Below are 26,743 nucleotides of genomic sequence, written 5' to 3' on the forward strand. Positions count from 1 at the left end.
TTTATTGTGAAAAAAGTCAAACACTGTGTATTTTGTGGTCAAGACATCAAAGCTACATATGTACAGATTCTTCAGTTCTCTCCTCTCTACAGTTTCTACGTCTAACATCTCTTCAGCTGTGGTCTGAATTTGAACTGGGTCGTGACCTTGTTTCTGTTTGTCCCCACATGAAAGTGAACTATAAGTATCCTCTCAGTCCCTCAGAGTCAGAATTAAAATCACCCAAATATATCAAAATGAGGGTCACAGCACTTCAGGACATCTTCACTCCATTCTGTGGCACTGTTAGACATTAAAGTAATATGTACACACTATCTACACGTTGGATTTACAATTACAGTGAACTTTCAGGCTTTTTTTCTGTTGAGTCAGCTGCGTCCGTTGATGCGACTCTTGTCGCTTGTAATCATCGGCTCCTGGGACTCCTTCCTGCTCCTCTGCAGCTTTGGCATGATCGGAGGTGCAGGGTGACTCACAGTAACGTGGCTGCTTCTGTCTGGCTGCAGATCAAACAGAAAAACTTGTTGACGCAACCACACAAACTTTAGGACGGCAAAAAGTATATTTTGTGAATCGAGGAAACCATATCATGTTTCATATCATGTTGTATCTGCTATATAATCCTAAAGAAGTTCAAAATAATCTGTAGTTGCGGATGCATTTTCCATGTAACCAGCATGGAGCAAAATATGGAGTATGCTTTTGATCTCAAACAAGTCTGTACAAGACTAGATAGATGGGAAAGTTGTGAACAGAACTACAGCATGCAGTATAATATGGTCTGCATCAATAGATAAAAGGATGAGCAGCATATACAGTAGGCTAGAAACAGTGGCTGGAGATCGTCTTTAATAAACAGGTGTTAACTGACACAACCTGCAGATATGGAACAACATAAGCATGTATTTGGAGTGATGTAAGTCCAATGATCACTGCTCTTTAGCTCTACTTTGGTCTGCAGGAAGTGTCTGGTTCTTTAAATGCTCCACTGTGTTCACTTGCTGGCTGTCATTTCGTCCTGGGCAGGTAGTCTACAGTAGGTTATGGGAACATTTGGAGACATTCTAATCCTCATTACACGTATTCATTTGATGCACTGTGACTACAAAAATACCATTTATAGCAGCTTAACTTTTTGCTCTTTTCCTGAAAAAAATGCTGAATAGTTTGTCTCCCTCCAACGTCTAAAAACTAGTCAAATGGAATCATCTGAGAGGCAAATTACAGACCTTGACCTTGACATGCAACATACCAGTATGGTCCTTTATATTATATCACAGCAGGCCCAGTTTATAAAATCATAAACCAGGATTTAGGTAGGATTCATAGTTGGGTCAGCTTATTAATAACAAAAACTGTAAAGGTGCAATATGTGGGAATTTTAGTTTGAAACTTTTTTTTTTTTTTAAATAAGAAATGATCAACAGGTAGCAAAATCACATTCCTGTCCAACATTCCTTGACCACTAAATACATGTGCTAATAGAGCTAACTAGCTAACGGCAGTTTCAGTCGGCAGCATTTAGAGGTTACTCACGGTGAATTCAACAGGAGGCCAATTCTTACATATTGCGCCTTTAAATCTGTATTATAGCTGTATTTTTTTTTTATTTAGTGTAAATGTGTCATAAACAATCATACAATGTAGTGAAACTTGTTTTCAGCATTCAACACATCCGTGAGAAGGATTAGGAGGTCAACGTACAGCAAACAGGGACCAGCTAAAGATCAGAGGTCAGGCCTCGGTCAAAGGCACCGACTGGAGAATTATCCTTACATATATATATATATATATATATATATATATATATATATATATATATATATATATATAGATATTTAGATATATATATATATATATATATATAGATAGATAGATAGATAGATAGATAGATAGATAGATAGATAGATAGATAGATATGTATATATATATGTTCAGATGGCGGGTGAACCAAGCCACCCAGACGAAACTCAAGTAAGCATAGGGAGAAAACGTAAACTCCACACAGAAAGGCCCCACACCAGCTGGTACACTGCACCACCCTGCTGCCCATATATCATATATAACCTCTTCATTCATTCATTAATCATACTTTGTATTTAAGATGTCACACAGCTCCGACAGTCTAACCTGCTGTAGCTGAAAGATCCAGTTCCAATAATCCTCCTGACAGACACAAGAGATCAGCAGCGGCTCCATCAGCTCACCTAAAACACAACAGGGATCAAATCAAACAGAAGTGTTCCTCACTGCACTGATACTGGCTTTAAAGGTGCAATATGCAAGAACTGGCCACACGTTGAGTGTGTTGTTCATACTCTAAACAAATAGGTGACAGCGTATTTCCAGAGAGTGCTTTGCAACACATAGTCACAGTCATAAACTTAAGCCATCTTATTCCTTCACATTCTGCTGACAATTTTGGTTAAGTGTTGGAGGTTTTTTACATATTGCACCTTTAAACCAATGCAGTGTTTAGCAAAAACAGGTATTGACATCACTGATGTTTGTACCTATCAGCTCAAACTCCAGCCGTCCAGGCAGGGCCGACCGCTCCACTGCTTTGATGCTGTGTCGGGGCAGCCTGCCCTGTTACAGAGGACACGGGCAAAAAGAAAAATTATTTAAAGAGTTAAACCACAATCGTACAACAAGGAACCTAATTTTCTTCCTTTCGTCTGACTCAAATTCACCGAGCGATGTTGTGGACGGCAGGTGTGAGTTACAAAATGTTCCACCCATGTTATGTGTCATGTGTCAAAAGCACAAGCGCGGTGTAAAGATTAGCTGGACACGTAGCCTTGCTACAGCGGTGGAGGAGGTATTATTATGGATTTTTCCCATAGAGTCATTTTACACTACCTCATATCTTATATTCAGGCGCTTGTTGTCGACTGACAGCAGCAGGACGTCTTGAGGGAAGAGAACCATCAGTCTCTCCTGGAGTCCCTGTGAGAACAAAGCCAGCGATGTCTCCATCATTGTTGTAAGCTGTCAGATACGGATGATACAACTGACAAAATACTAGGGCAATCTCATCTATAATATCGTATAGACTGGATATTTATGATTCCACAAGATGTGCCACAAGTTGCATTTTTTTTTTAAAAATTGCAGTTTATTTCAACATTTTTGAGATATGCTACTGTGATTAAGACTAAACATGAAACCTGACAAACTTTTTTTATGATACAAAAGAATAAAAAAAACATTGCAAACTGGTGAAAAGCCACCTTACTTTTGCTATTCTTACGAAACGAATTTGATGTGATGACATCCTTCCATCATTTCGACACACGGGTTGTGCAGCTGTTCAGTCACGTAATTGTTTTGTTGCTTTTTGTGTTAGATTCCAGGAAAACAAAAGTGCTAATCGGGATGTTGTGACCATCATGAGACAATGAAACATACAAAAAGACTAACACACAAGTCATCTCTGGATTTCTATACATGGTTGACTGACATGTTGTAGTTATTGATACAGTGGGAGAGTATTTAATCACCTGTCTCTGTGTGTTGATGATATGGACCATCGATATGCAGCCCGGCTGACCCATGTGCTGTATCGGCGAGCCCTCCCACTGCCATATCGGGGCCTGTAGTAAGTACCTCTTCAGTTCTTCTCTTTTCCAGTGCTCATCACAGGGTAACTAGGGGAGAAATACTGCATTTAATCAATTTATCAACAAAAACATTGACACTTTCAAGCTTTTTCATGTGCAGTTGTAACCAGATAAACAACAGTTGGTCATTACTAGATAGGAGAGAGCGCAGTGGGAGGGACTCATGGGTTGTGTCATAGACTTGTATCTCCTCTCTTCTATCTGATTTATCCACTTCTGTAAGTCTGCAGCACTGGAACATATGAAGACCTTGGAGTCCATCACCGGACCTGGAAGAGAGACGCAAAAACATAACTCAAGCTCGGTGCTTTACTCTGCATCCCCACGTCTTAGCTGAACTTGGTAATTTCCACTGACTCACTGCTGATCTCAAACATGTGTGGTGAATGCGACGTGTCAGGGTCCGCGGAGACGGCTTGTAGGGAAAGTCCAGAGAGGGGAAGGATGCCCTGCGAGACAAGAGAGGACAAAGCTTTAAAAAAAAAAAAAAAAAAAATTAATGTTCGTCATTGTTCTTCAGCATTTTTTAAAGAGACGATTATGCAGGAAAACAACACAAACATCAACACTGGTTGTCATTATTCTGCAGGGTTAGTACTTATTACATCATGTTAAACCATCTCTTACATGCTTAAATAAAAGAAATGTCGAATTCATTGCACTGGTTTGATGGTGATGCTATGTTTTAAAAGTCTATAGAAAAAAATAAAAAAATAATAAAAAAATAAAATGCAGTTTAAATTAGTAATCCATGCACATACACATTTTCTAAGTTAAAAGTCCCTGTTACTGACGCAATATAAGATACTTTCCAATGACAAAGTTTGTTCCCCGGTCTAATAATGTTTTCCTCCATTCAGAATTGCCACCCAGAAGTGCAGTTTAAGGTCGGTAGATGGCACACATCAGCAGGAATCAGACTTCAACACAACACCGGGTAAAAATAGGTCAGATGAATAAAGAAAAGCATGTCATTTAACTCCCTTGTTTCATCAGTTCTGATTACTTTTTTTTACATGTAAATATTTAATCATACACGTTTTACAGTAACTGTGAACTGAAATAAAAATTTGAAAGTTATATGAGTTATGCAGAGTATAGAAATCAGTGGTTTTGGAGCCTGACATATACTAGGAACTAAAAGTCATGATTCAGTTTGACAGTTTGGATTTGAGTAATATACTGATTTTTTGCATGTTTGCTCAGCTTTTTCAACTGAATTAGGTACAGTCTAAAAAAAACAGTCTTCTGACTCCTCTGAAAATAAATGTCACCTTTTAGTTTTTAGCACACACGTGCACATGTTCATGTGTTAACACTGTTTTATTCTGACAAAATTTTCAAGTGCAATTAGACTTCATACAGTTTTTTTGAGAGCCAGTCAAAGAATGTATCCTTCAAAGATGTTTCCTACAAGGCAAACAACACTTAATCTGTTTGGGGGTTTCTTTTTGATGAAACATCCACCATCTTAAAAATCTTTAAGTGTACACTAGGAAACACCTTTGTCTCATAAAAAAAACAAATGATCTCATACTCAATGATTCTGCCACTTGGGGGCAGCAGAACAAGGTGCAAACGCCTCATTGACATACAGAATTATCACCATAAAGGCTGTGATGGCTGATGAATTAGACAACAGTTCTTATATACACATCTAGAATATACAGAGGAATATTAGCATTGTGATTGTGAATGCATGTAAAGTTTTCGACCAACTTTTTGTGGTTCGTTGTGGAACAAATATCTGTCTCTCTAGCAGCTGAATGCTCAGTTATGGTAAAAAGTTGGTTGCTAACTTTTTTCCTGTGTGCTGTTTGGTGCTGGGCATGTAGTTTACAGTGATCTTATCAGAACAACACTTTGAAAACATCCTCCTGTTGCTACTGAAGATGAGATTAATGACTACTATAAACAAAAAAGCTATTTAGAGCTGAGGACAGCTGCACAGCTGAGTCACAATGATGACACCTTTCACTGTCATAGTCATTTGATCTGTGTTGCGGTTTAAGCTTACCCAGCAGCTTACAAACATCTTTCAGCTGACCAAGTACAATATGACTTTATCAGTAGTTTGATTTAGTGTCCTGTGGTCGTTTTCGGGGACCTCTGTTTTGAGACTAAACGTAGGTTTGTCTGTACATTTTTTGAAGTTTATCCACTCATAACTGCTGTATTACATCTCAGGGTTACTGTCTTTTTAAAGTGAAATCTACAAGGAATACCTCATAGATGAATTCTTGTCGAGAGTGGTCCAGGGAGAGGATCAGCAGGTGGAAAGAGAACAACACCAGGAAGTGTTCACTGGATCCCTGAAGGACCGACCGAAGACATGTGACACAGATTCAACAGCAGAAAAACAAACATGGCTCCTGACATGCATCTGTAGGATCATTCACTCATAGTGTTCAGTTCTCAAACAGTTTGATCAGAGGCTCCATCAGCTGTAAGTCTGTGTCTTTTTGTGTTCAGAACAAGAGAAGGTGTAGCTTTAAAGACAGATATTAGTCTTTTAATCAGTGTGGGGTATTGTGACTGCTGTTGTCATCTCATTCTTAATCTCCATCTCAGAATATGCTCCTCTCGGATGAAGCACCGATGAGGCCACACCTCATAACTCCCAGCTGACTCCCGTGGGTGGCGCCACGTTACCTGTGTGTAGCTGTTGTAGAGAGACACCACGGAGGAGTGGATGATCTCTCCATACTTGTGTGGGGGTTGGCCCTCCCATTCCCTGATGGGCTGCTTGGAGTAAATCCGGTGGTGCAGCTCGTCCCTGCTCCTGCCCCACAGCACCACCTACGGACACAGAACTGCATCAGCACATACCATAATAAGTAGGTTTGAATATTTTGTGGCTTTTCTAGTGGGCGGCCATTTTGCCTAATTTCTTATCAACCGTGTATGTTGCTGTAATTATTGCGCATGCTGTGTGTTTTGTTTTACACATGCCACGCCAGTATTTATATGTGGCCACATGTGATGAGTCATGCATCGCTCAGCAGATCGGAGATTGTTTCACTGTTGCAAGCCACCCGGTGTTTGTTGTTTGGGCAAAATGTTGCACAATTCTGGGGAATTTGATATCTGAGATTAAAATACCGTCTGTTCTTCGAGACATAAATGCGCAAGGGCCGTGTTGTTTTGTTCTCTGGGAGTTTGGCCTCTCATTCCAGTGGAAAGATGTGTTAAACAACAACAACAAAAAAACCTCAAGTTTGCACTGCAGTGTTTCCTCCTCCTTTGTTTCCCGTAAAGTTTGAATCACACCAAACAGGGGACGCAGTATCTCTCAGCTCTGTCATGGAAATTTATGCAGTGTGTTTACAGCGTGTCTGGCCACAACACAAATAACAGCACCGAGTGGAAACTGTTGATATTCACGTGTGGCACATCTCGCCATGCTCGACTTGTGCACTAAAAAAAGTGTCTAAGTGCTTGCCATGCTGAGCCACACGCTGTGTTCTGACTGTGAACACCATGAAGTTTCCGCTTGTCTTTTGTCATTGTCCTACACACACACATACATGCACACATAGTGACCTCTTGTTCCAGGTGTCGTACTGAAGGGTAGCGAGGTGGGGGCGGTGGTGGCGGTGGTAGTGGCTTCTGCTCATCCTTGCTGTTCTTCACTGACAGCTGAAGCCTGGTTTCTCCCAGACTCCACACCCTGAACACACACACATGTGTTAAACACAGTTAATCAGAGAAGACTGTCACGTCGCTGCAGTCAGTGCTGAAGGCACAGTGGCTTGGTGGTTAGCTTGGTGGCCTCATTGTAGCGCGGATGTGGGTTCAGTCGCCGGCTCTTGTTGTGCAGTGTGAATATTAAAGTTTATGTTCTGTCTGGTCCATAGACGTGCACGTCAGGCCGACAGGATCGTGACTGTGAGCTCCTGTTTGTGTGTCATAATGGTGAGCCTAAAGGAAGACATACTGTATAGACACTGACTTGCAATAAGACATATCTAAATGACTCGTCTTGACCCCCCTGCAGCCCTGCAGCAGCCAGACATAATCAGATTACCGTCGTCAGAGCGGAGACAGACCCACCTGCTGATCCTTCACCAACATATTTTGCAGCCTTTGTCCATCACAGAAATGAGAGCATACATTAGTATGAAGCACACATTCATTTTAAACTATTTAGGATGATAGACAGATGATATATCTGCAGCTATAATCTTAACATTTGGATTGGGAAGCAGATAAACCATATTAAATACATTCACTTCAAATCATTTCATTATGTTGCCAGCATCAAACCCACCCATGAGTATCTGAATAAGCAGCCTGAGTGACAGCTCTATCTCTGAGGGTTTCTGGCTCAGTAAGTTTACAGAAGCTGTCCGGGGCCCCTTTGGTAAAGCTTGTGTAACACTTTACAATAACCATCATTAATAAATGGAAGGTTTACAGTTAATTAAACTTTAGTTAACGATTACTGTGATTCAGTGTTAAACAATGAAATACCTCATAAACTTTTGCATTTACCATTTTACAAGCAACTGTTCATTGTAAAGTTCATACTGATGTTTATAATACTTTGTAAATGGTTAATAAATACTGTGTAGTTCATCTGTAAACATAATTTGTAGATAATCATAATAGTGTAGATTGTGGTGGCGTGAAGCATTAAACCTTTGGGGATACATCTCTCGTTCTCCGTGTAACGTCACTGTTTAAACGACACAGATTGGTGCAAAAACCTGTGTCAGTGCCTGGAAGCGCAGGTACCTGCGTTTCTTGTACATTCACAAAGCCAGAATCAATCATCTCACCATAAATGTTTGTGAGCATTGTTTGACACATTTGCTAGATCTGGAATTTGGACTCAGCTCTTGATCTGTACGTACATTTGTATCATAAAGCGTACCTGCTGCATTGCGTGTGTATCTACATGCAAGCGCGCATCTTTACAACAGTCAAATCCGAGGGGCCTGCAACTATAAGCAGTAATTATCAAACAGCCGCACATAAGGACTAGTAGCTACTGTTATGATTAGTCCCTGCTAATCCCTCAGCCTCAGAATGAGCAGGGATTTGTCCCGCCCTGACTCTGTATTATTATTAAACCCCGCCATGCTTCAGCCATTGTCTTATAGTAATCTGCTAATCACATCAGTGCAGCATCACTGAGTCCCACAAGTTCATGTTGAGTAAATAAGCGCCAATTATTTCTCCTGCCTTGTTGTCGTGCTGGGTGCCGATGGTCTGGATGTAATACGTTGTTCTGCAGGTGTTTTCATTGTAATTCAAAGGGTTTATAATGGAACCTTTTTTTTCTGTGAAGAGGTTCTCCACGTAAAGCATATCCTGTTACTCACATAAGAGTATACATCCTGGATATAGCACTCTTTCAAAAAGGTTAAGCAGGAGGATGACTCCTCTGCTGTTTTGCATTTTCACCTCACCACAGAGGTTCAAAAAAAAAAAGTGCTTTTCAGTTCTGAGACCGTCACCACTTCCTCCTCCAGAGCATGCCGACACACAAAAGAACCACATTTAAACAAAGTTAAAAGACACTCTCTCTGAAAGATCGTAAAATTCACATTCATGCTGAGGTACTGCTGCCTTCTCTGTCGCTCTTATTTCCTCTGTGATGCAAGCGCAGTCATAACTGTGTGTGAATTCCCCACCACGGCGTTTTCTAGATCCAAACTCTTCTTCTTTAAACCATGAACTTGTGTTTGTGTCTTACCCTAAATTGTCTCCGGAGAGTTCCAGCAGCTCGATCTCATCCGGGCCCACCTCGTCCACTCCAGTATGCCTCTGGGTCACACTGCAGCATCCCATGACGGACGGGGAGTCTGTCCCTCTCTGCCTCGTCTCAGCTTCTAGTCCACACACTGAGCACCATCTGCCCAGAAGATCATCCCCACTGTGTCCGAGTGTGTGCCACACTAAAACCAAAGAGATACAATGAAAAAAAAAAAAAAAAAAACGGGGGCTGGTTGGGTCCAAAAGAGGATCTAGTGTGCTGGAGGGAGGGAGGGGGTTGCCGCTAAGCTCTAGTTCCCCCTTCTCACCAGCATGAAGCGTACATTTCCATAGAATCTCGAGAACGAAAGGTGTCAGTGCTTTTGAAGAGGAATTGAAGATAAAAGTGGCACAAAGTTATCTTCAAGTGTAATAGTTCTTCCTTCCTTCCTGTCAGTTGGCTGTCTGTCTGTAGAGAAGTGAGCAGCTTCCTCCGTTTGTTTTTTTTTTGTTTTTTTACACACTGAACTCAGACCGGGAACCTGCTGACACAAACGCATGAGAAAAAGATAAAGAAAAAACGGCTACTACTGTCACTCAAAATGCAAGCTTACCATTAGCAGCCTGTACAGATGTGGCACCGCTTCATGTTGATAACTTGGACTGTGATGTTCTTCACAAGCATGTGAATGAAGCAAGCACCCTGTTGGGAAAGATGAGAACCAATGCCCTCCTGTGTTTACTCGCAGCCGGCCTGAATATGGATGGGCATGTGAGATAATTGTGACTTATGAAACAGAGAGGTAGAGGGCTGTAGTCAAAACAACAAGCCGCAACAACCGTAGTGTGGAGCCCTGTGTTGATCTTCCTGGTTAGAATTACAGTAAGATGGTGGGAGGGCTGGAACACAATCACGTCTGAGTGTTTCAGGCTCTCCACAGCACAAGAGCTGCCCTCTTGTTTCCGTGAAGCGATGTAAGATGACTGATGGATATATTTTCCATTCGCCACAGCTGTGGATTTGTGCTCTGATTCCAGCAAACACGTCGAACATTATAGGAAAGCCCATTTTGAAATCAAATCACAGGACACGCTCTTCATAAAACATCAGTAAAATGCCCCTTGATCACTCGTCATGGTCACATTCAACATTTATTATCATTTCTTTAGGAGTAAAACAGCATTATGAGTCCAAAGCGTGGAATTTTTTTCAGACAAAGCTCTCAAGATCACAGTTGTTTTGCACATAAAGCATCACAATTCTTCTTTCGTCTCAGAAACTACACTCTTTGTATCTTCTTTGAGCGCTTCCTCACTGAGATCCTCTGCTCTTTGCTTGCTCTGACACAAAGGAAGTGGTGCATGAGGAGGCAGTCGTGTCATTGTCTCAGAGGACTCATGGACGGAGATCCCCTCACTCAGCGCAGGCGATGACAGCGACATGATGATCCTCGTCTTCTGCTGAGTCTCAGAGTGCCCCCCGTCACCTGAAACATTCAAATGATGACGCAATGTACATTTGCTCAGCTTGAGTTCGACCCGAGGCCTGGGGTTCTTATTCCTGACAGTCTGTACTGACGGAGAGATTGGTTGGAGAGGTGAGGCGGTGGGACAGTGGATGGACTTTGTGCCACCCCGTCCTTCGCAGCTCCCTGAGACATTCACAGAAATATCGGGGGAAGCTGACGGCACAGTTCTACCCTCGATCCCTGACTTGCATCTTCTGGGTTCAGTCTTTTGTGTCTTTTTGGGGCTTTTCTGGTTGAGTTCAGCGCTCGTGTTGCTCCTGCTGCAGGCCAGCGCTAAATCAGGAGGATAAACTCCGTTGTACAGCAGCACAAACTCCCTCTGGCTGGCCAAAGGGAGAATCCTCTGCCTGAGACGGCACTTGTTGAAGATCTCGAGAGTTAAATCTAAAGGAGTGACAGCAGATAAACATGTTTGGGTGGTATCACACTTCTGCCCGTTGAGTAAACTGATATATATCAAATAAGGAGAACTACGTCTGCAGCATGCACACAGTGAAATGAAGTGAGAAAGAGAGATGTTAATTAACAACAACAGTGAGCTCACCCAGCGCCTCCACAACAGTTCTGGGTATGACCTCCTTCAGCACTTCACAGTTTGTATGGAGAGCTGGATTACAGTTCATCTCCAACAGCCACACCTGTTCACAGCACATGAAGACATCCAAAACACGCATGTTGTTACACATGTCGAATGCCGGCCACCACCTAGATATTTCGCAAAGTCTCGCCCACCTTGAAGTCCTCGTCAACCATGAAGTCGCAGCCAATCAGGTCAAAGAAGCCCAGTCGGCGGTCTAACTTGGATTTGACTGCAAAGAAGCACTGCGTCATGATCTGCTGCATGCGCCTCTGATGTGTGGAGAACAGACAAACAACAAGTCAGTCGAGCCATAATTAAATCAGGCCTCAGAGTGACATAGAACATTAGCAGCTGCCTTCTTCTTAGCAGCAATACTTGAGAAGACGCGTTCGTATTAGGCAATAGCTGCTTGTTACACATCAAGTAGACATGGAGCAATGTGATCATCCATTTTGAGGCCACCTGATGAATAAAGCTGTGTGCCTGTCTGTTTGCTGCTGGTCCTTTTTAGCTTAACTGAGCCAGCTGCTGTTGCTGAAAACAAGGCGAATGAGAGACAAATCCATTTGCCAGAAAAACAAAATGACGCTAAGAAGCTTGCAGATAAACATATTGCTTAGTGTTTAGCTTTAAGTTTATCACTGTATCACTGTATCTCACACTGAACACGCTGCCTGACATAAAAGTAAGTTTAGTCATTTCAAATCAGATTCTGAGGAGACACTATGCTATACTAGCAGCAGTAACAGTGTTAGTCCAGCAATATAGATTACAATATCAAGGTTTAGAGACTTCTATAACACACCAGTAGATAGCACCTCAGTGGTGGTTTTGCACTTTCAGTTGTTAGGGAAATTGTGGCAGAGGCAGATTTCAAAAGAATGGAAATGATCAAAGCAGACGAGGCCTGGATACCCTTACTTCCAGTCCGAAGTATGATTTAAGCCTTAAAAGCACTAAATCTTGCACTTCCCATAATGCAACTGATAGTATCTTGATGGCAGGGTGTTATACAGGTGATATTTTGTAAATATTCTGTCAGTTTTTCTCAGGCACTAAAAAATTAACTTTGAAAAGTTTACAATCTCTACACTTAACATCTGTACATGCAAGTCTGTGTACAGACAAATGACTTGCAGACAGAATTATGTCTGGACAGGTAAATGTCAAAGGCAAAGGTAGCAGGTTTCTATTGAACCAAAGAGCCACATTATTGTTTTTTGTGTGTACCTAAAATGTGTTTCACTATAAATGTTTGCGGTCTCTCTCTATTTGGTGCAACCACTGATAAAACTGATTAAAATATATGCACCTTGCAGTGCTTGTAGTCCTTTAACGTACCATGGATAAAAACAACCACCAAAACAGCATGTGTGATATTTCCTTTCAGTGATAACATGATATTTCCTCAGACAGGAGTGAGCTCATCAGAGCCTAACCACAATCTCAATTAGCAGCGAGCGCCAGCAACCGTCATTATAATGGTAATTGGTCCCCGAGAGCCATGACCCACAGCAGCACTCACTGCAAAGGTGCCCAGCACCCAGTCCCTGGGCAGACCCTTGGCAACCCGAAACCTGTCGTTGACGTATGTGTTGAAGCTCTCCATGGACCACACAGTGTCCTCCTTCAGCTGGCTGTACAGAGGGTTCTTCTTCTGCATGTACTGGAGACAGACAGCAGGGGGACCAGAGACACATGAAGCAGAGAGACAGTGCCACAGCCAGCTTCCTCTATTCAACCGAAGACTGATTTAAATAATTTTGCCCCATTTTCCCAGTTAAGATTAATAGGGAGTTTACATGGTTAATTTCATGCCTTAAACAAGTTAAGCAGTGAACACATGAATTAACAGTGATGTCTGCAGAGGGCCAGAGAACTTGTAAGAGTTTTTTACACATGGAGAGAATGAAGAATACTTTGGGTGGCAAAACAAGTAAACTAAAATGACATGGCAACCATGTCTGACATGAGGCTTTGTACTTTTGTATATTACACTGAATATACTACAAAGTTCTTATGTTATTGACAAAAGTAAAATATAAACCCCTACTGTAGTGTCTAAGTGAAAATACAGTACAGTACCAAAAGAAAAAGAAAACTGCTCAATGTTGGCACTCTGGTAAATGACAGCACGTTGACCACTTCTGTGGCTGCAAATCTGTTTAAACAAAACCAAAAGAATTAGAGCGTGCAGCGTGGCAGCATTTAGTGAAATATTACCCAACAACTGCAAAGAAGTGAAGAATATCCGTCTGACAGTGACACAAAGGTCACATATTGCGAGGCAGTCTATGTAGACCAGTATTAGTCATTTCCTAATCTATTTGGACAGGATGTATCAAGGAGAGGTTTATATGACTGCCTGATGTCCAAATATAGACTCACCATAGATAATCTAAAACCTGTGTGGGAGTTCATTCTTTAAAGTTTAGTTACGACTTCAGTTAACTTCAGAGAAAAAACTTGTTTCTGTCATTTAAAGACAGTTAACCCCAGCTATGTTGTCGACGTCACCACAGTACAGTATTAAGGTGTACCTGATTGGTCAGGTGGGCGGAGAGGTTTTTGGAGCTGGGGTCGTAGAGGTCACAGGTCAGTCGCACGTATCCATGGCAAAAGAAGACCATGTAAGGTGCAGTGCAGGCGACCAGGAGGTACGAGCGCACGTCAAACTTCTTCCCCTTCAGGAGCAGCGGACGCTGGATGTAACTGAGGGCAAAATGTCAGCTTGCTTTATAACAATTTCAGCAGCTACATAAACATGTGTCCCTTTTTTTCATGAACAAGAAGATGTAATTGCCCAGACAAAATTGTCTGAATATTAAGTGAGAATTTGTATATGCAGTTGTTTAAGACAGTGAAATCTTCCCTCCGTAGTGTCCAGCGTTCACTTCAATGACCCAGCCACTGTGTATGTTCACTCACTGTTGGACAATGCGAGCCTGAGGCTGGTGGTGGTGCATCTGGCTGCTGGCTCCTCTGTCCTCCATGTGCTGCAGCTTCAGTCTGAAGGCAGCGACTTCCTCCTGACACTTCAGCAGAAAGATCCCTCTGCCCTGGTTCAGACCCGTCGGCTTACAGATCCACATTTGACTCTCATTGTTACTCACACCTGGAAACAGTTGTTAAGTTACATCAGGTGAAACAACACATGTATGACTTATAAAGTTATGGAATAGACTATAACTTTGTTCAGCGATGGTGTCACTGAGACTTGTCAGGCCTCTGCTCTATATTTTCTGTGGTGTCATGTTGCTGTGAAGGTACTTCTTCCTGTTCTGAATTTTTCTGTAATATGACCATCTTTATTCTGTGATTCATGCTGTGTCTGACATTTACTCTTTAACCATATGTATTTTTTGTCAATTTATTTGAGTGTTCAAATATTTGTGAAGTGTAAAAAAACAGTTTGTTCTTGATCCTACAAGACAATTCTTCACCTTAAGATTGTACATTAATAGACTGTACTTACATTTGCTGCTGCTTATTACTCTACTACAGTACACAATACACTATACCAAATTCTCAGATTCAAAGCAAATGATCAGCTTCTAAAGTATGATGCAATGTAATAAATTACAGGTCCAGTGTGTAGAATTTAGGAGGATCTATTATATAACACTCATAATTATGATTCTATGTGTGTAATCAGCTGAAACTAAGACTTGCTGTGGGTTTGTTACCATAGAATGAAACTTTTATACTTATATCTACAGGGGGCGCAAGTCCTCTTTCACAGAGTCCGCCATATTGCATTGCCATGATTCTACAGTAGCCGAGAACAGACAAATTACATGCTGACTCTAGAAAGTTCCTTTTGAGTTTGTTTTTTTTAGTGGCCATTGTTGGTTCTGTACATTGGGGAGACAAAACAGCCTTTCCATAAACAAATGCCACAACACAGGAGGGCCAACTTTAAAAACCTGCAAACTCCAGTTCTAAAAGTTGATGAGAACTGAAGAAGCCTCTTGGATGAGAGGTGAAATGTCTTCAAGAAACTGAAACATGTCCAGTTGCCTATGATACAGCCCTCAGAATTACCATGACCATGAGAACCTTCTTCAACACATCCAACAGTAGATAAAGTGGTTAAAATTGTAGTCCAGTTAACCAGCTATGTCATTAAAATGCTTCTTACATGCTGGTGCATCCGTAATATAACCATAGAATATAATTCAAAAGTCTGACGGAGGACAATTCTACAATGGAACAAGTATTATAACATTGAGGTATTACAACTTTTACTAAGTCTCAATGTTTCCCGCAGCACTGACATGTGACACTAAACATGTCACTGTGCTTCTCAGTAGAGAGTGAAATATTGAGTGTTTACTCTGTGTTGCACAGTGAATGGATGAATAAAGGAGAAATATCAGACACAGTGCTGTCCGGCTTTTTAATCCCCTTTTACTGCGTTCTTCGATCTGTGTTGTACATTTCTCATCTGCCTTTCTACAGATTCATCCATCACCTCGAGATCTAAACCAGCTGTCTGTGTCTCTTTTCCTGTTTACTTAGTGATAACCATGTTTGTTATGACCTGCACACCACTTATCATAACGCTGTGAGTCTGCATCTCTGCAAGCAATACAGGAACCAGTCGATCATTTCATCTCCAGTCCTTAAAATGAAGCAAAAATGTTTTCCATAACTATTATAACATGTATTCAGTCGTGTTTATGTTGCTGCAGCTTTACATCCTGTGGAGCGTCTCCTCGTGTTTGTGCCTCAGCCCTGCCCTCTGCTGACTCATCTCTATGGCAACAGCATGTTCCCCTGGTGATTTTATCAGGGCCTTATGGGAGGTGAAGTGCATTATTTTTCCAACATCCAACTCAACCTCTTGATTAAACAATCACCACGGCAACTGTTGTCCTAACGCTGGCTAGGACAAACTATTCTGTTTCTTTTAATTGTTGGATGTGTGACAGGTTGATTTATCTTATTTCAATCCGGGGCCAAACACAAATCCAGCTGGACTAGTGTCGTGTTGTTGCATCAGTAAAGAAACGCATTAGAGATTAATGGCGGTGAGATGTACGGTGCGTTTTACCCTCCTGCTGGGCAAAGAAAGCCTCCCTCTCTTCCCTCACATCCATGCGGAAGGTAGTGGGAATGAACTCTTCCATTTTCAGCCTCCTGTGAGGAACAACACAACAAGGTGGGACAGGGATCCCTCCTCTGTGGCTCTTTCTTCCATCTTTTTTACCTGATAAAGGTTCTTTTTTTCAAATATGGCAAGTTTTTTAAGGACAGAGGATGGCACTCACTGTATAGACTGTAAAGTGATTGATTTTGGGATACGTAAACAAAACTGATTTTATTTTGAGTTGAAGGTGGAGGCCCAATTCAAAGGCCTTGTCCTCAGCCTCTCAGATAAGAAAAAAAATGTCATAAATATAATATTAGCTTGAATCTGCCTGAAAAAATGAATCAGACTCTAGATTACTACTGAGCATTCACAAGCATGCTGTAGTTTTGGAAATGTACCTTTCAGTCATGTTTTCTTATTAATGTATTTAAGTGTGTATTATTTATTTTGAATCCACAGAAACTTGAGTGGGGAAAATATTTGCACTGTGACTACTGATTGATTTAAAATAATAATTTTCACTTTGATGAACTAACTTAATAAAGTTTTGCATCTCTAAAAATGTATTTTGGCACGTGGCTGTGTGGAATTGTAAGAGAAACATTTTTAGAAATTAAAAGTACTACAATATGATTTGGTAAACTAGAGGAATAATGTAAAGTATGTTGTATTTGTTGTGTAGGGTATCATCATTAACAGTTTGGTCCATTATGAGTATCGCACATCTTCAAAGTGATGAACAAGATTCAGTTTGTCAGCTTCAGTTTAAGTTGAGTTGATGCAGATTTGCAGATTTGCAGATGATGAAGATAGAAAAATAGTGGTTTTGATTTTTTTGGGGGGGGGTTAGCTGTTCCTTTGACTGAAATAATTCACTATTAATAATGGACCACTTATTTAGTTTACATAAGTGACACACATAATGTTCAGTACCGAGACTGCGTGAGATGGGAGGCCTGATTTCTGATGATGCAATCTGGCTCATTAAATAGTATCACAGGCTGATACGTCTTTCAACCGGTATTTGCAGAGCCGGGCCTCTGTTGAATCTACATGAAGGTACCAGATGGTTGCTAGGAGATATGTGAATCAACTGTAAATGGTATAAAAGAAACAGACTGCTCTATCTGTAAATGTGTTCAATAGACACAGCCTGTCTGGATTAGAAATGAACAGCTGGAATACAGCTGTACACTTCACCTCAGTCCTCGCCCATGGTTGACTCTGCTGCAGACTCGCTCGTACTCCCGCAGGCTGCTGAGGAGGCCGATCTTAGTGGTGAGGACCTTGTTGTTGGGAATCTGGTATAACAACTGTTCACCTGCAAACAACACATGAGGGGGTCAAGTTTTCTGTCTGCAACATTACACTGTTTAATTGGAAATTATAACAGAAATGGAAAAATCTTTTTTGAGATTCAGAGTTGCAATTATCTTTCACTCTCTTTGCGATGTTATGGTGAAGTGGACCTTCTCTGAAGTTACGGTAGTTGGCTGGCGATTTGGTCTCACACCACTTCAGTTTAAAGTCCTCCCTGTGCTTGTTGTAAATCCTCTTCCATCCCCTGCTCTCACAGTAGCTGCTCACTCTAAAAGAAAAATCAACCTTCAATCAAACCAGAGGTCATGGGTCACACGGAATACCAGGGCTGATTAGGGAACCAAAACCAAAAATATTCTGCAAGTGAATGATTTTTTGCTGCTAGAAAAAAAAAAATCCAAAAGGCTTTTGTCTTGAAATGTGATCAGACTTTATAAGTACCTAAAATCCAGCTGCTTATTGATACATCTCAGTTCCTTTGTTTCATATTTCTCTACTTACATTTCAGCCCCATTGGCTCCTCCAAAGAAGTAGAAAGGCCCAGACCCCCGGGGCTCTCCTGCCTGCCGCTCCCTGTCTCTGTCTGGGAGGGGGCAAGGTGACAAATCCCCGGGGAAGGTCTTCCGGAGGCATCGCTCCACCAGGCAGGCACCTGTTACACAAACAGAAATTATGCATGCACACATTCACAAACACATAGAGTAAGCTCTATCAAGATGTGCATGTCAATTATTTGAATGAACTTTTATGTGAACTCTGGGAAGTGCTACAGTCAGCCCCAAAGACTATAAAAGAATGACTCTGAATGGACATCGCCTTTTCATTTTCAAGTTTTGAAATGAACTGGATTGTTATTTTCCTCTGCTGCAGTAAAGGATCAACGTATTTATTTTTCCCTCCACACACCTGAGCCTCTATTCCGGTTTTCCTGTTTGACAGTCATGGGTGAAAGCCTTTCTCTCTTTTCTCGAGTCCGTGTCCCCTCCCTCTGGATCTGCTCCAGTCCACCTCCTGATGTCACTTCCTGCATGCCACTATGGTCAGGTGACGAAGGCCGCTGTGCTCCTCCTGGCTCCTCCTCCTGCCTCCGGCTTCCTGCGGGTTGGTTGACCCGACAGGGAACCTCCACTTCCTCCTTCTGTGCTTCTTCCTCTTGTTGGTTCTCCTGTCCAGTCTCCTCTGCCAGGCCCTCGCTGCAGGGCTCCACCCAGCACTCAGATGACATGACCTCGTGCTGTTGCAGATCGTTGGCGATGACTAGAAATATGCCAACATGGGAGGACAGGTGGAGCCTGTAATCAGACATTGTGACCAGGAATGAGATGTTGCTTTTTATTGTGGGTCAGGTTACACTGCCAATTCAGTGGATAATGAGAGGAATAGAAGAAGAGGACCAGTTTCCCCTTCATTAATATTCATGTATGTGATGGTTCTGTCATATGAGATTGTTTTCATGAGCCACGCTAGCGTAATGGCTCATGAGATGGCTATGTCATTGTATTAGTCTGTCTGTACTTCAATTTGGTTCAGATTGAAATATCTCAACAATTGTTGTACAGGTTCCCAGACACTGATGGTCCTCGCAGGATTGAATCCTAATGAATTTGATAATTCCCAGAACTTTCTTTAGTGCCGTTTTCCCATATCCAGTAGAATATCTGAACATCTAGTGGGTGAACTGTCGCAAAATGTCTCAAAAGCTTTCATACCAAAATGTCTGTGTCCCTCAGGATGAATTGCCATATTACAGACACCCTCAACTGTCTATCGAGCTTCATAATGAGGTCAAAGTTTGTTTTGTGGTTTTTACTAAAAACTGCCTGCAAAACTGTCAACAACAGAGTGCTGCAGGAATGACGCCTAAAGCCTGAAACTGAGTTAGCATTTCTGTACTTCAACCTCCCTTGTGTTGAAGTCAGTGGTTTGCTTGAATGGGTTTTTCTGGTTAAATACCTGAAACAGGGTCTGTGATAGCACAAGCTCAACATAAAATACATGAGAAATTCCCCAACCCTTAGATTTTGAAGTTTCGTAACAAGTTGCTAAAGTAAACTACACAAGTTGTTTGGGGCAATTAAACATCATCACAGCCAACACAGAAACTCCCCTACTCACTGTTCCACAGGTTGACATTACATACAAATTTAAAATTTCCAACCTGCAGATGTGTGTTTAGTGGTAGGAACATATAGCTTAGTGGTGGTGATGTTGGACCCACAGTAGGTGTAATTTGTTTATAGCCTTACATTTGCTTTTTGCTTCTGATGATTGCATTGTGATAAATAAAATAAGCGTTAATTTGTGAAGACTGTCTTGGTGAACAAACATGTAAGTATCATAAACTTTTGTTTGCCACAGAGCTTGTATTCTGGGATAATACAAAATCCAGTGAAAAAAATCCAAGGGGATATCTGTCGAAGGATCCAGGGCGATGCTAACTCTCAGGCTGGCCTACAAATATACATCATCCTGAAGCGCTTTATAGCAGCACATTGTGTTTTCGGCTGATGACCAAACGCAAACGCAAACTAAGAATATACCAGTTAAACATTAGCATGTTAATATCGCCATTGTGAACATGCTACACAATGGCGAACAAGTACAGCTTCTCATGGCCTCGAGCGTGAAAGTAAGCTTGCTTATTATTGTGAATTCTAAGCAGCAGGTCACACATCAAGGCCAAAGAACAGCAGATCAGTCGAGCTGTCTGTTTATCTAACTGTGCAGCTGACAAAAAAAAAAAAAAATTATTTACTGGCTAGACTGTTAATTCAAATGTCATGTATATTATAGGTTTTGGTATTCATGCATTTGGAGCATGATTCCTGGCAACAGATTATGCAAAATGATTCCTAATGATTTTTTGTTGACCCCGTGACCTTCTGTTGGACCCCACCTGTGTCAGTCCATCACTTTGACCTGTGGGTATTTGTAGTTAAGTATTTGTTGGCTCCTTTTCTACGGCAACAGTATGGAACTGAAATGTCAAATGCCAGATGACAATGAAATTTGCACCTTCCCATAATGAACCAGTTACCTTTCCTCCAGCGCCAGCCCTGGAACAAAACTCACAGTTATGTCTCACAATAGTTTTTGTTTGGTTTAATGAACATTTTAGCTTCAAGGGGGTAGCTAGCACATGCTAGCTGCATAATACTTTAAACCTTGTTTTTGTCTGTAATAAAACATTTGGCATACCTGCACACAAATGTATTTTTTGGAGCTATGCCAAAGGTACATAGATAGTAGCTCAACTATGACCTAGCCACATTAAGAGGCAAAGTGTTTTACCTGCAACTCCAGCGTCACACACATGGATAACCAGACTCCATGGAAACCTACTCAGCCTGTTCCTCCTCTGCCATGTGCACTCAGCCTTGTAGTCCAACGGCAGGGCCCAGATGGGGAGGTGGGGGGGGGGGGCTCCGCAGAGGTAAAATCACATGGTCTGTCAGCAGTTTGGCCATCTGAAATCAGCCATCAGTCTGTCACACCGCGAGTAAGCAAACCCAGTGGACCAGCGTAAACAATCAGCGGTTGCTCTAGTAATGGGACCCTTAGCAACAGTTGCCTCTTATAGATTGAATCTTAAAACAACAACAGCAGCTCAAGACAAAACCAACTACTCAAGATTATGTATCCCACACCCACCCCACCTCTAAGTTCAGCCTCATTCAATATTTAACTGCCTGTAAGCCTCTGTTGTGTGAACCCTATGGTAACATAAGAGCAGAGTGTCAATCAAAATGGATTTGCCAGTTTTCAGAGGTATTAAATTCTGACACACAAGGTAAGATAATATTTTCCACAGGCTCGGCGACATATGTTTTGCAAAGTGTTCATGAAAAGAGTAAAAAAGTTTTAGATTCTGTAGGTGAAGTGTGTCAAGGGAAGAAAAGAATTAGTGGCAAAAAATATCTTTCCACCTCACGCCTCCAAACATGATTTAGCCATGAACATGAATTCAATCCCTCTTGGAATCATTATTTTTTTATGGCAGACATCATCATCAATCATGTAGCCTGGTGCCAAATCCAGCAGCAGGCACGCCGTTGAGCAACATAACATTTGTCTGCTTGCATGGCAAATCCACTTATCACCTTTCTGTCTCAGTGATTTGACTCAGGAGGAAACACCCAGGCACAGCCACAGTTGGCAATTATGCATAATCTCCTCTCTTCCTCCCAACAGTCTGATAATTGACAGGAGTGGGTGCCTCTTAGACCCAGCATCCATGCAAGCATATAATTACATATACAGTAGGGTAACCAGGAGTGACACATGCACAAGGGGAGTTCACGTATAGCAAAAGTATTTAAAGCACATTTAGAACAGGTTAATCAAACTCTGGGTTATTTCAGATCACAACTGAACAGAGTCACTCAAGAATTTTAACTGGTGACAGTCTTACTTTAAAGGTGCATTATGTAGTTTTCGGGAAAATGTTTTAATCATTGACTGATTTATTTATTTTTTTGCCTAAACAAACTAAATATCAAACTCGCCGTTTTCATCATTAAATAAACAAAGTGAAAAGGACAACACAAATTTCATACCGCTGTAAAACATTGTAAAAAGTTACATTATGGACTCTGCTACCTGTGTAGCTTAAAACAGTTTTCTGGGGAGCTTATATTTTATTCAGCTAAGGAAAAATATATATATATTTGAGTCTGTATTATCACCTCATTAAAATGATAAATAGTGAAAAATTCTGTGTTTGAATTTCTTCTCCAAAACTACATAGTGCCCCTTTCAAAAAAAAAGGTTCATGGTTCATATCACAGAACTGTAAACTGTAGGTGTCATACGCATTATTACACATTTTACGCCTGACTCAATTTACAAGAAGGAAGCAACAGTCACCAGACAGTCTTGTCTGTTCACTCATTAACACGCGCACACAAAAGGCCGTAAATGTCCCATTAAGGTGTCTGAGTGCAGAATGGCAGCGATAAGAGCGAGCTGCTTGGCAGTGATGCGAGTCCAGCCACAGCACCCCAGTTATTAGAGGCCTGCTATATTCCTGTTTAACAGAGCTTTGCGTGGAGCCAGTGTCAGCCACACCTTGATAAAGAGCCGCCATCTGATAGACACACTGTGCAAAGTGCTGCGTAGGTGGACAAAGAGAACAGGCTTGTTTTACAGCCCTGTCGACCTCATGGTTTGCCATCTGCCAAAAGGCTGTGTGCGTGTGTGTGTGTGTGTGTGTGTCCGTGTGTATGTCTGTTTGTATATGAGGACACGTGTGTGTGCTTGTGGATTTTGTGTGTGTTATCTGTATGTTCCCTTTTTTCTATCACATATTTCACAATTAACATGTTAATTAATAACTTTCTTATTTGATTACATTTCCATCTGTCAGTGGAACATTGTGGGTTAAAGTGTGACACTTTTTGCCTTTCTTTCACTTTCCTTTCCTTCTCTTTTCTTTATGTCAGGTATCTTTAATGGTGGTGCTCTTTTTATTGACAGTTCGCATATAAAATGGACCCGATCACAGTCTGGGGAAAATGTGTAAGAGACTTCACAAACAGGGTCTCGATATCCATTCGTATGAAAAATTCAATCCATATAAATGATTGTAAACCATTAGATGAGAACTATGTGTGAGTGTGCCTGTCTGTCTCAGGGCGGTGACACCATAAAGAGTGTGTGTCTCTGGAGACTCGCCCATTCCCATGTCATCCCAACTGCCTCCCGTACCAGGAAGTGCTCGGCAATTACAGGGATGCAGCCTGCAGCAATGGTGTCCCTCCACAACCCATTATTTGGAGGGATTCTCCTTGTCAAGGTGTTATAGTGGAAGAAATGGAGTTAAGTTACGATGTAAAGAAAGGCTTGTCTCAAAAGGGTCTCTCTCTCACCCGCTATTCACTATTTCCTTACAGAATTACACCGGTAAAGTAGAGGGGGCTGCTGTGGTGGGGGGTTACATTGTGTTCCCAGGGTCTGTATTCTCATTCCCACTAGTGACAAGTGCAAGATGGAGACATCGAGTTTCACTAGACTGACTCTAACATGGGAAAATGTACATGCCACATGCACATTTTTTTTAATTTTGACATTTTCATACATGTTGTCCTGCTGATTAAAAATGGAAATGTGGCAAATCTGTGAGAACCGTGAATGGTTTGGTTTACTGTTTCGTGACATTTTCCAATCCACTTTAATCAATCTGCAGTAATCAGTAATCACAAAATTGCTTAAGATCGGTAAAGATAATTGAGATGCTTCTTAGATAAAAACTGAATGTGTCCATGCAGATTTGTTATTTGACACTATAATCAGATGGTGATTGATGGGGTTTAAATGTCCCACCCAGCCTAGCGTTTGCCATCACTGTGAATTTGAAGAAACGTGCACGGTGCTTTCTTTTCCGAACCTGATGCACACAGATGGCAGCCTCCTGGATTAACGTCATTGGGTCCGTTGGTTACACCCTCAAGAGCTATGAAAAAGCACAGGAGGAATACCACTGGATTCTGAAGTGGAAAATGACTCACCGATAACATACTCTGGCTAGTACATGGCAGAATAGGGAGAGCTGGTGGAGTGAGGGATGCTCCAGGTGCACAAAGCCTTAAAATACACTCACTAAAGAGGAAGTGCTAGACGCAGTGAGTGCCGGGGGCCCCCTCCTCTGTGAGTGCTTTAGAAATCAGTTGAGTCATTGAGGCAAAATTTATCTGGAATATCAGTGCAGAGTTGGGACGGAAGGCCCAATAACTGCCACAGTTAATGGGAAATAAGCAACAGTGATATGTCACTGTGCCTAAATTGAAAGTGAAATAAAAAAAGAAACTTCTCTTACTCTTACTGACTACTGACTTGCTGTTGAAAAAACAATTATGTTCAGCTCAGATTACTATACATTGATCCATAAACGATGAAAATCACAATCATTACTTCAAATGCATCCTTTACCTGTATAACTACCACTCAGTTGCAGGTATCTACAGTCCTGTGCTTCACTTTTTGAGTTACCTGAGTATCTGAGGGGAGCCCATTCAGCTACTATGGAAAGTTACCAGAGGTTACAAAGAGACAGCAGCCAACTGTGCTGTGAGACATATTCAGTATGAGATCTTGAGCATATAAGAAATTTACTGGCAAGCGTGCTAATGCCTCAGATGTTCCCGGGTTTGTTTGTGTACATTAGCTAAGCCTTAGTGTCTCAGCTTGTCAGTCTACAAGGCTAATATCAACAAAAGGCCAACACACAGAGTTTTGCAGAAGGCTTAAGTCAAAATTACATCAGACGAGACACGTCTAGGTGGTTGTTTTCCTGTTGCATTTAGCCCAGTGCTGTCTAACAAAACTTTAGTAAGGCAGCTATTAGCTGAAGTAGCTCTCTGTTACAGAGTCACTTTGGTGAATTAAAAAACAAATCTATTCTCTTTTCTTATGAGGAGCAGGGGGGAAACTCCAATATAAAACTTCCCAACAGACAGCAGTCATTTCTTTTTCTGTGGTTTGGAACAGTCGGTTGAAACTACAACTGCTAACTAGCTAGCTAGCTACTGGTACTTGAGCTAATATTAAGAAGAAGAAGAACATTAAGAAGTAAATAAATGTTATGTTTGTCATCAAAAAATGTGAAATATACTTATAAATATATATTAATATACAAAAATATTTAAGGTAATTTTTGACAGAGTTCAACCACTTTCAAGCCAACAGGCTAATGCTGTTGAGGCTAAGCTAGCATCCAGCCTGACAGTTCTCTGTGAACTGCTACTGTGTTATGCTCAGGCTAATGTTACACCTCATGTAACTACTACATAATTAATGATAAGATTCTCACCCATTAACTGGCTGCTTTTCTTGCTAATAGGTCGTGCAAGTTGGACTGGGGCTTCAGGTCTGAAACCGGAGGCACTGACTGCAACACTGCTAGCCTGTTTTTATGACCTGGCAGGCAGTGCGATCTTAAAAAGAATCTGTGTGCCAAACACATAGTTTCAACCGAGCTGGTGACTAGCTGCAAATGGCATTCTTTGTGTATGGCTCACTAATGCATTACTTACTTTGGCTATGACTAGTAAAATAAGCTAGTGTGACTGCTAACAGTTGCTAATTAGCCACTTAAATTTTTCATGCGCCTAATCCAACTATGAACACTACTATTACCTACTTGTTTATGGGGTCTCACCACGAGGGAAAATCTAGCCAAACTGTTGTTAGATAATATATTATTTTTTCAGATTTGTTAGCAATCCTGATGCAAGCTGTTTGCGTGCTGAATTAGCCTTCCTTTTTCACTTTGACAAGTAGAGGTAGATGATGTTTAGAGAGTGATTTATGACAGGAAGGTAGAAGTGGGTGGTCAATATCTGAACAATTTACAATGTGGTGCTAGGTATTTCAGAAAAACGCTGGATAGTGCTAAATGTATCCAGTAACACAACTGGGCCAAGCTCTAAACTCAAGTTTGATGTGGTGTCGGTAATAATAACGGCATAACTGATGTTATCTTAGAGGATAGAAAAAAGCAAGAGGAGGCCTGAAAAGAAGCATAACGCTGAAAAGTCTCAGACAAAAGTGCCAGATATTTCTCTGTAAGTAAAAACCATCCTGTGTAATTCAGTTATCTGCTACAGACTGATTTGCCATGTCCACACTGATGTGTATGGCATGTGATCAGTTCATCGTGTCTCCTTTTGGCATACACAAGGCCTACGTGATATCATAGAATAATAGAATTTGATAAGCAGCGGATATTACATTGGAAACCTGTTGGATTGTTTTACTTTTATTCTTATTTAATATAAATTTTGGATTGGAATACACTGCTGGCAAAATATCAGACCAACAAGGGAGTATGTTGAGTAGGCCTTCTCATTTGCACTGAAAGAAATAAGTGGTTGATTTAATAATAATCTATAAATATATC

At 41.3% G+C, this 26,743-nt stretch overlaps 2 protein-coding genes across 6 annotated transcripts; both read right to left on the reverse strand.

The window, feature by feature from the left end:
* Positions 1-4: 4 nt before the first annotated feature.
* Positions 5-10,311, reverse strand: LOC119023242 (pleckstrin homology domain-containing family N member 1). Of its 2 annotated transcripts, XM_037105026.1 has the most exons (12): positions 9,938-10,311; positions 9,325-9,526; positions 7,167-7,293; positions 6,276-6,422; positions 5,849-5,935; positions 3,985-4,072; positions 3,756-3,892; positions 3,504-3,650; positions 2,863-2,949; positions 2,514-2,589; positions 2,131-2,207; positions 5-500 (listed from the first exon to the last, which is right to left on the reverse strand). In XM_037105026.1, the coding sequence occupies exons 2-12, from the start codon at positions 9,417-9,419 to the stop codon at positions 369-371; spliced, it is 1,200 nt and encodes a 399-aa protein (XP_036960921.1). In that variant the 5' UTR covers positions 9,420-9,526; positions 9,938-10,311; the 3' UTR covers positions 5-368. The 2 variants fall into 2 exon arrangements, with proteins under 2 accessions (XP_036960921.1, XP_036960923.1); XM_037105028.1 differs by lacking the exon at positions 9,938-10,311 and having other exon boundaries at positions 9,325-9,881.
* Positions 10,312-10,456: 145 nt separating this feature from the next.
* On the reverse strand, positions 10,457-25,798 carry ttll10 (tubulin tyrosine ligase-like family, member 10). Of its 4 annotated transcripts, none has more exons than XM_037105025.1 (13): positions 25,655-25,798; positions 21,139-21,314; positions 18,754-19,104; positions 18,349-18,499; positions 17,997-18,115; positions 17,728-17,848; positions 16,489-16,574; positions 14,361-14,547; positions 13,973-14,144; positions 12,958-13,098; positions 11,585-11,701; positions 11,397-11,490; positions 10,457-11,236 (listed from the first exon to the last, which is right to left on the reverse strand). In XM_037105025.1, exons 3-13 carry the CDS (start codon positions 19,070-19,072, stop codon positions 10,578-10,580), a joined length of 2,166 nt encoding a protein of 721 aa, XP_036960920.1. In that variant the 5' UTR covers positions 19,073-19,104; positions 21,139-21,314; positions 25,655-25,798; the 3' UTR covers positions 10,457-10,577. The 4 variants fall into 4 exon arrangements, with proteins under 4 accessions (XP_036960920.1, XP_036960917.1, XP_036960919.1 ...); XM_037105022.1 differs by having other exon boundaries at positions 18,754-19,139; positions 25,655-25,797; XM_037105024.1 differs by lacking the exon at positions 21,139-21,314 and having other exon boundaries at positions 18,754-19,139; positions 25,655-25,794.
* Positions 25,799-26,743: the final 945 nt, after the last annotated feature.

This window comes from Acanthopagrus latus, chromosome 7 (genome assembly GCF_904848185.1).
Source record: "Acanthopagrus latus isolate v.2019 chromosome 7, fAcaLat1.1, whole genome shotgun sequence".
In the NCBI taxonomy this organism is placed as follows: Eukaryota; Metazoa; Chordata; class Actinopteri; order Spariformes; family Sparidae; genus Acanthopagrus; species Acanthopagrus latus.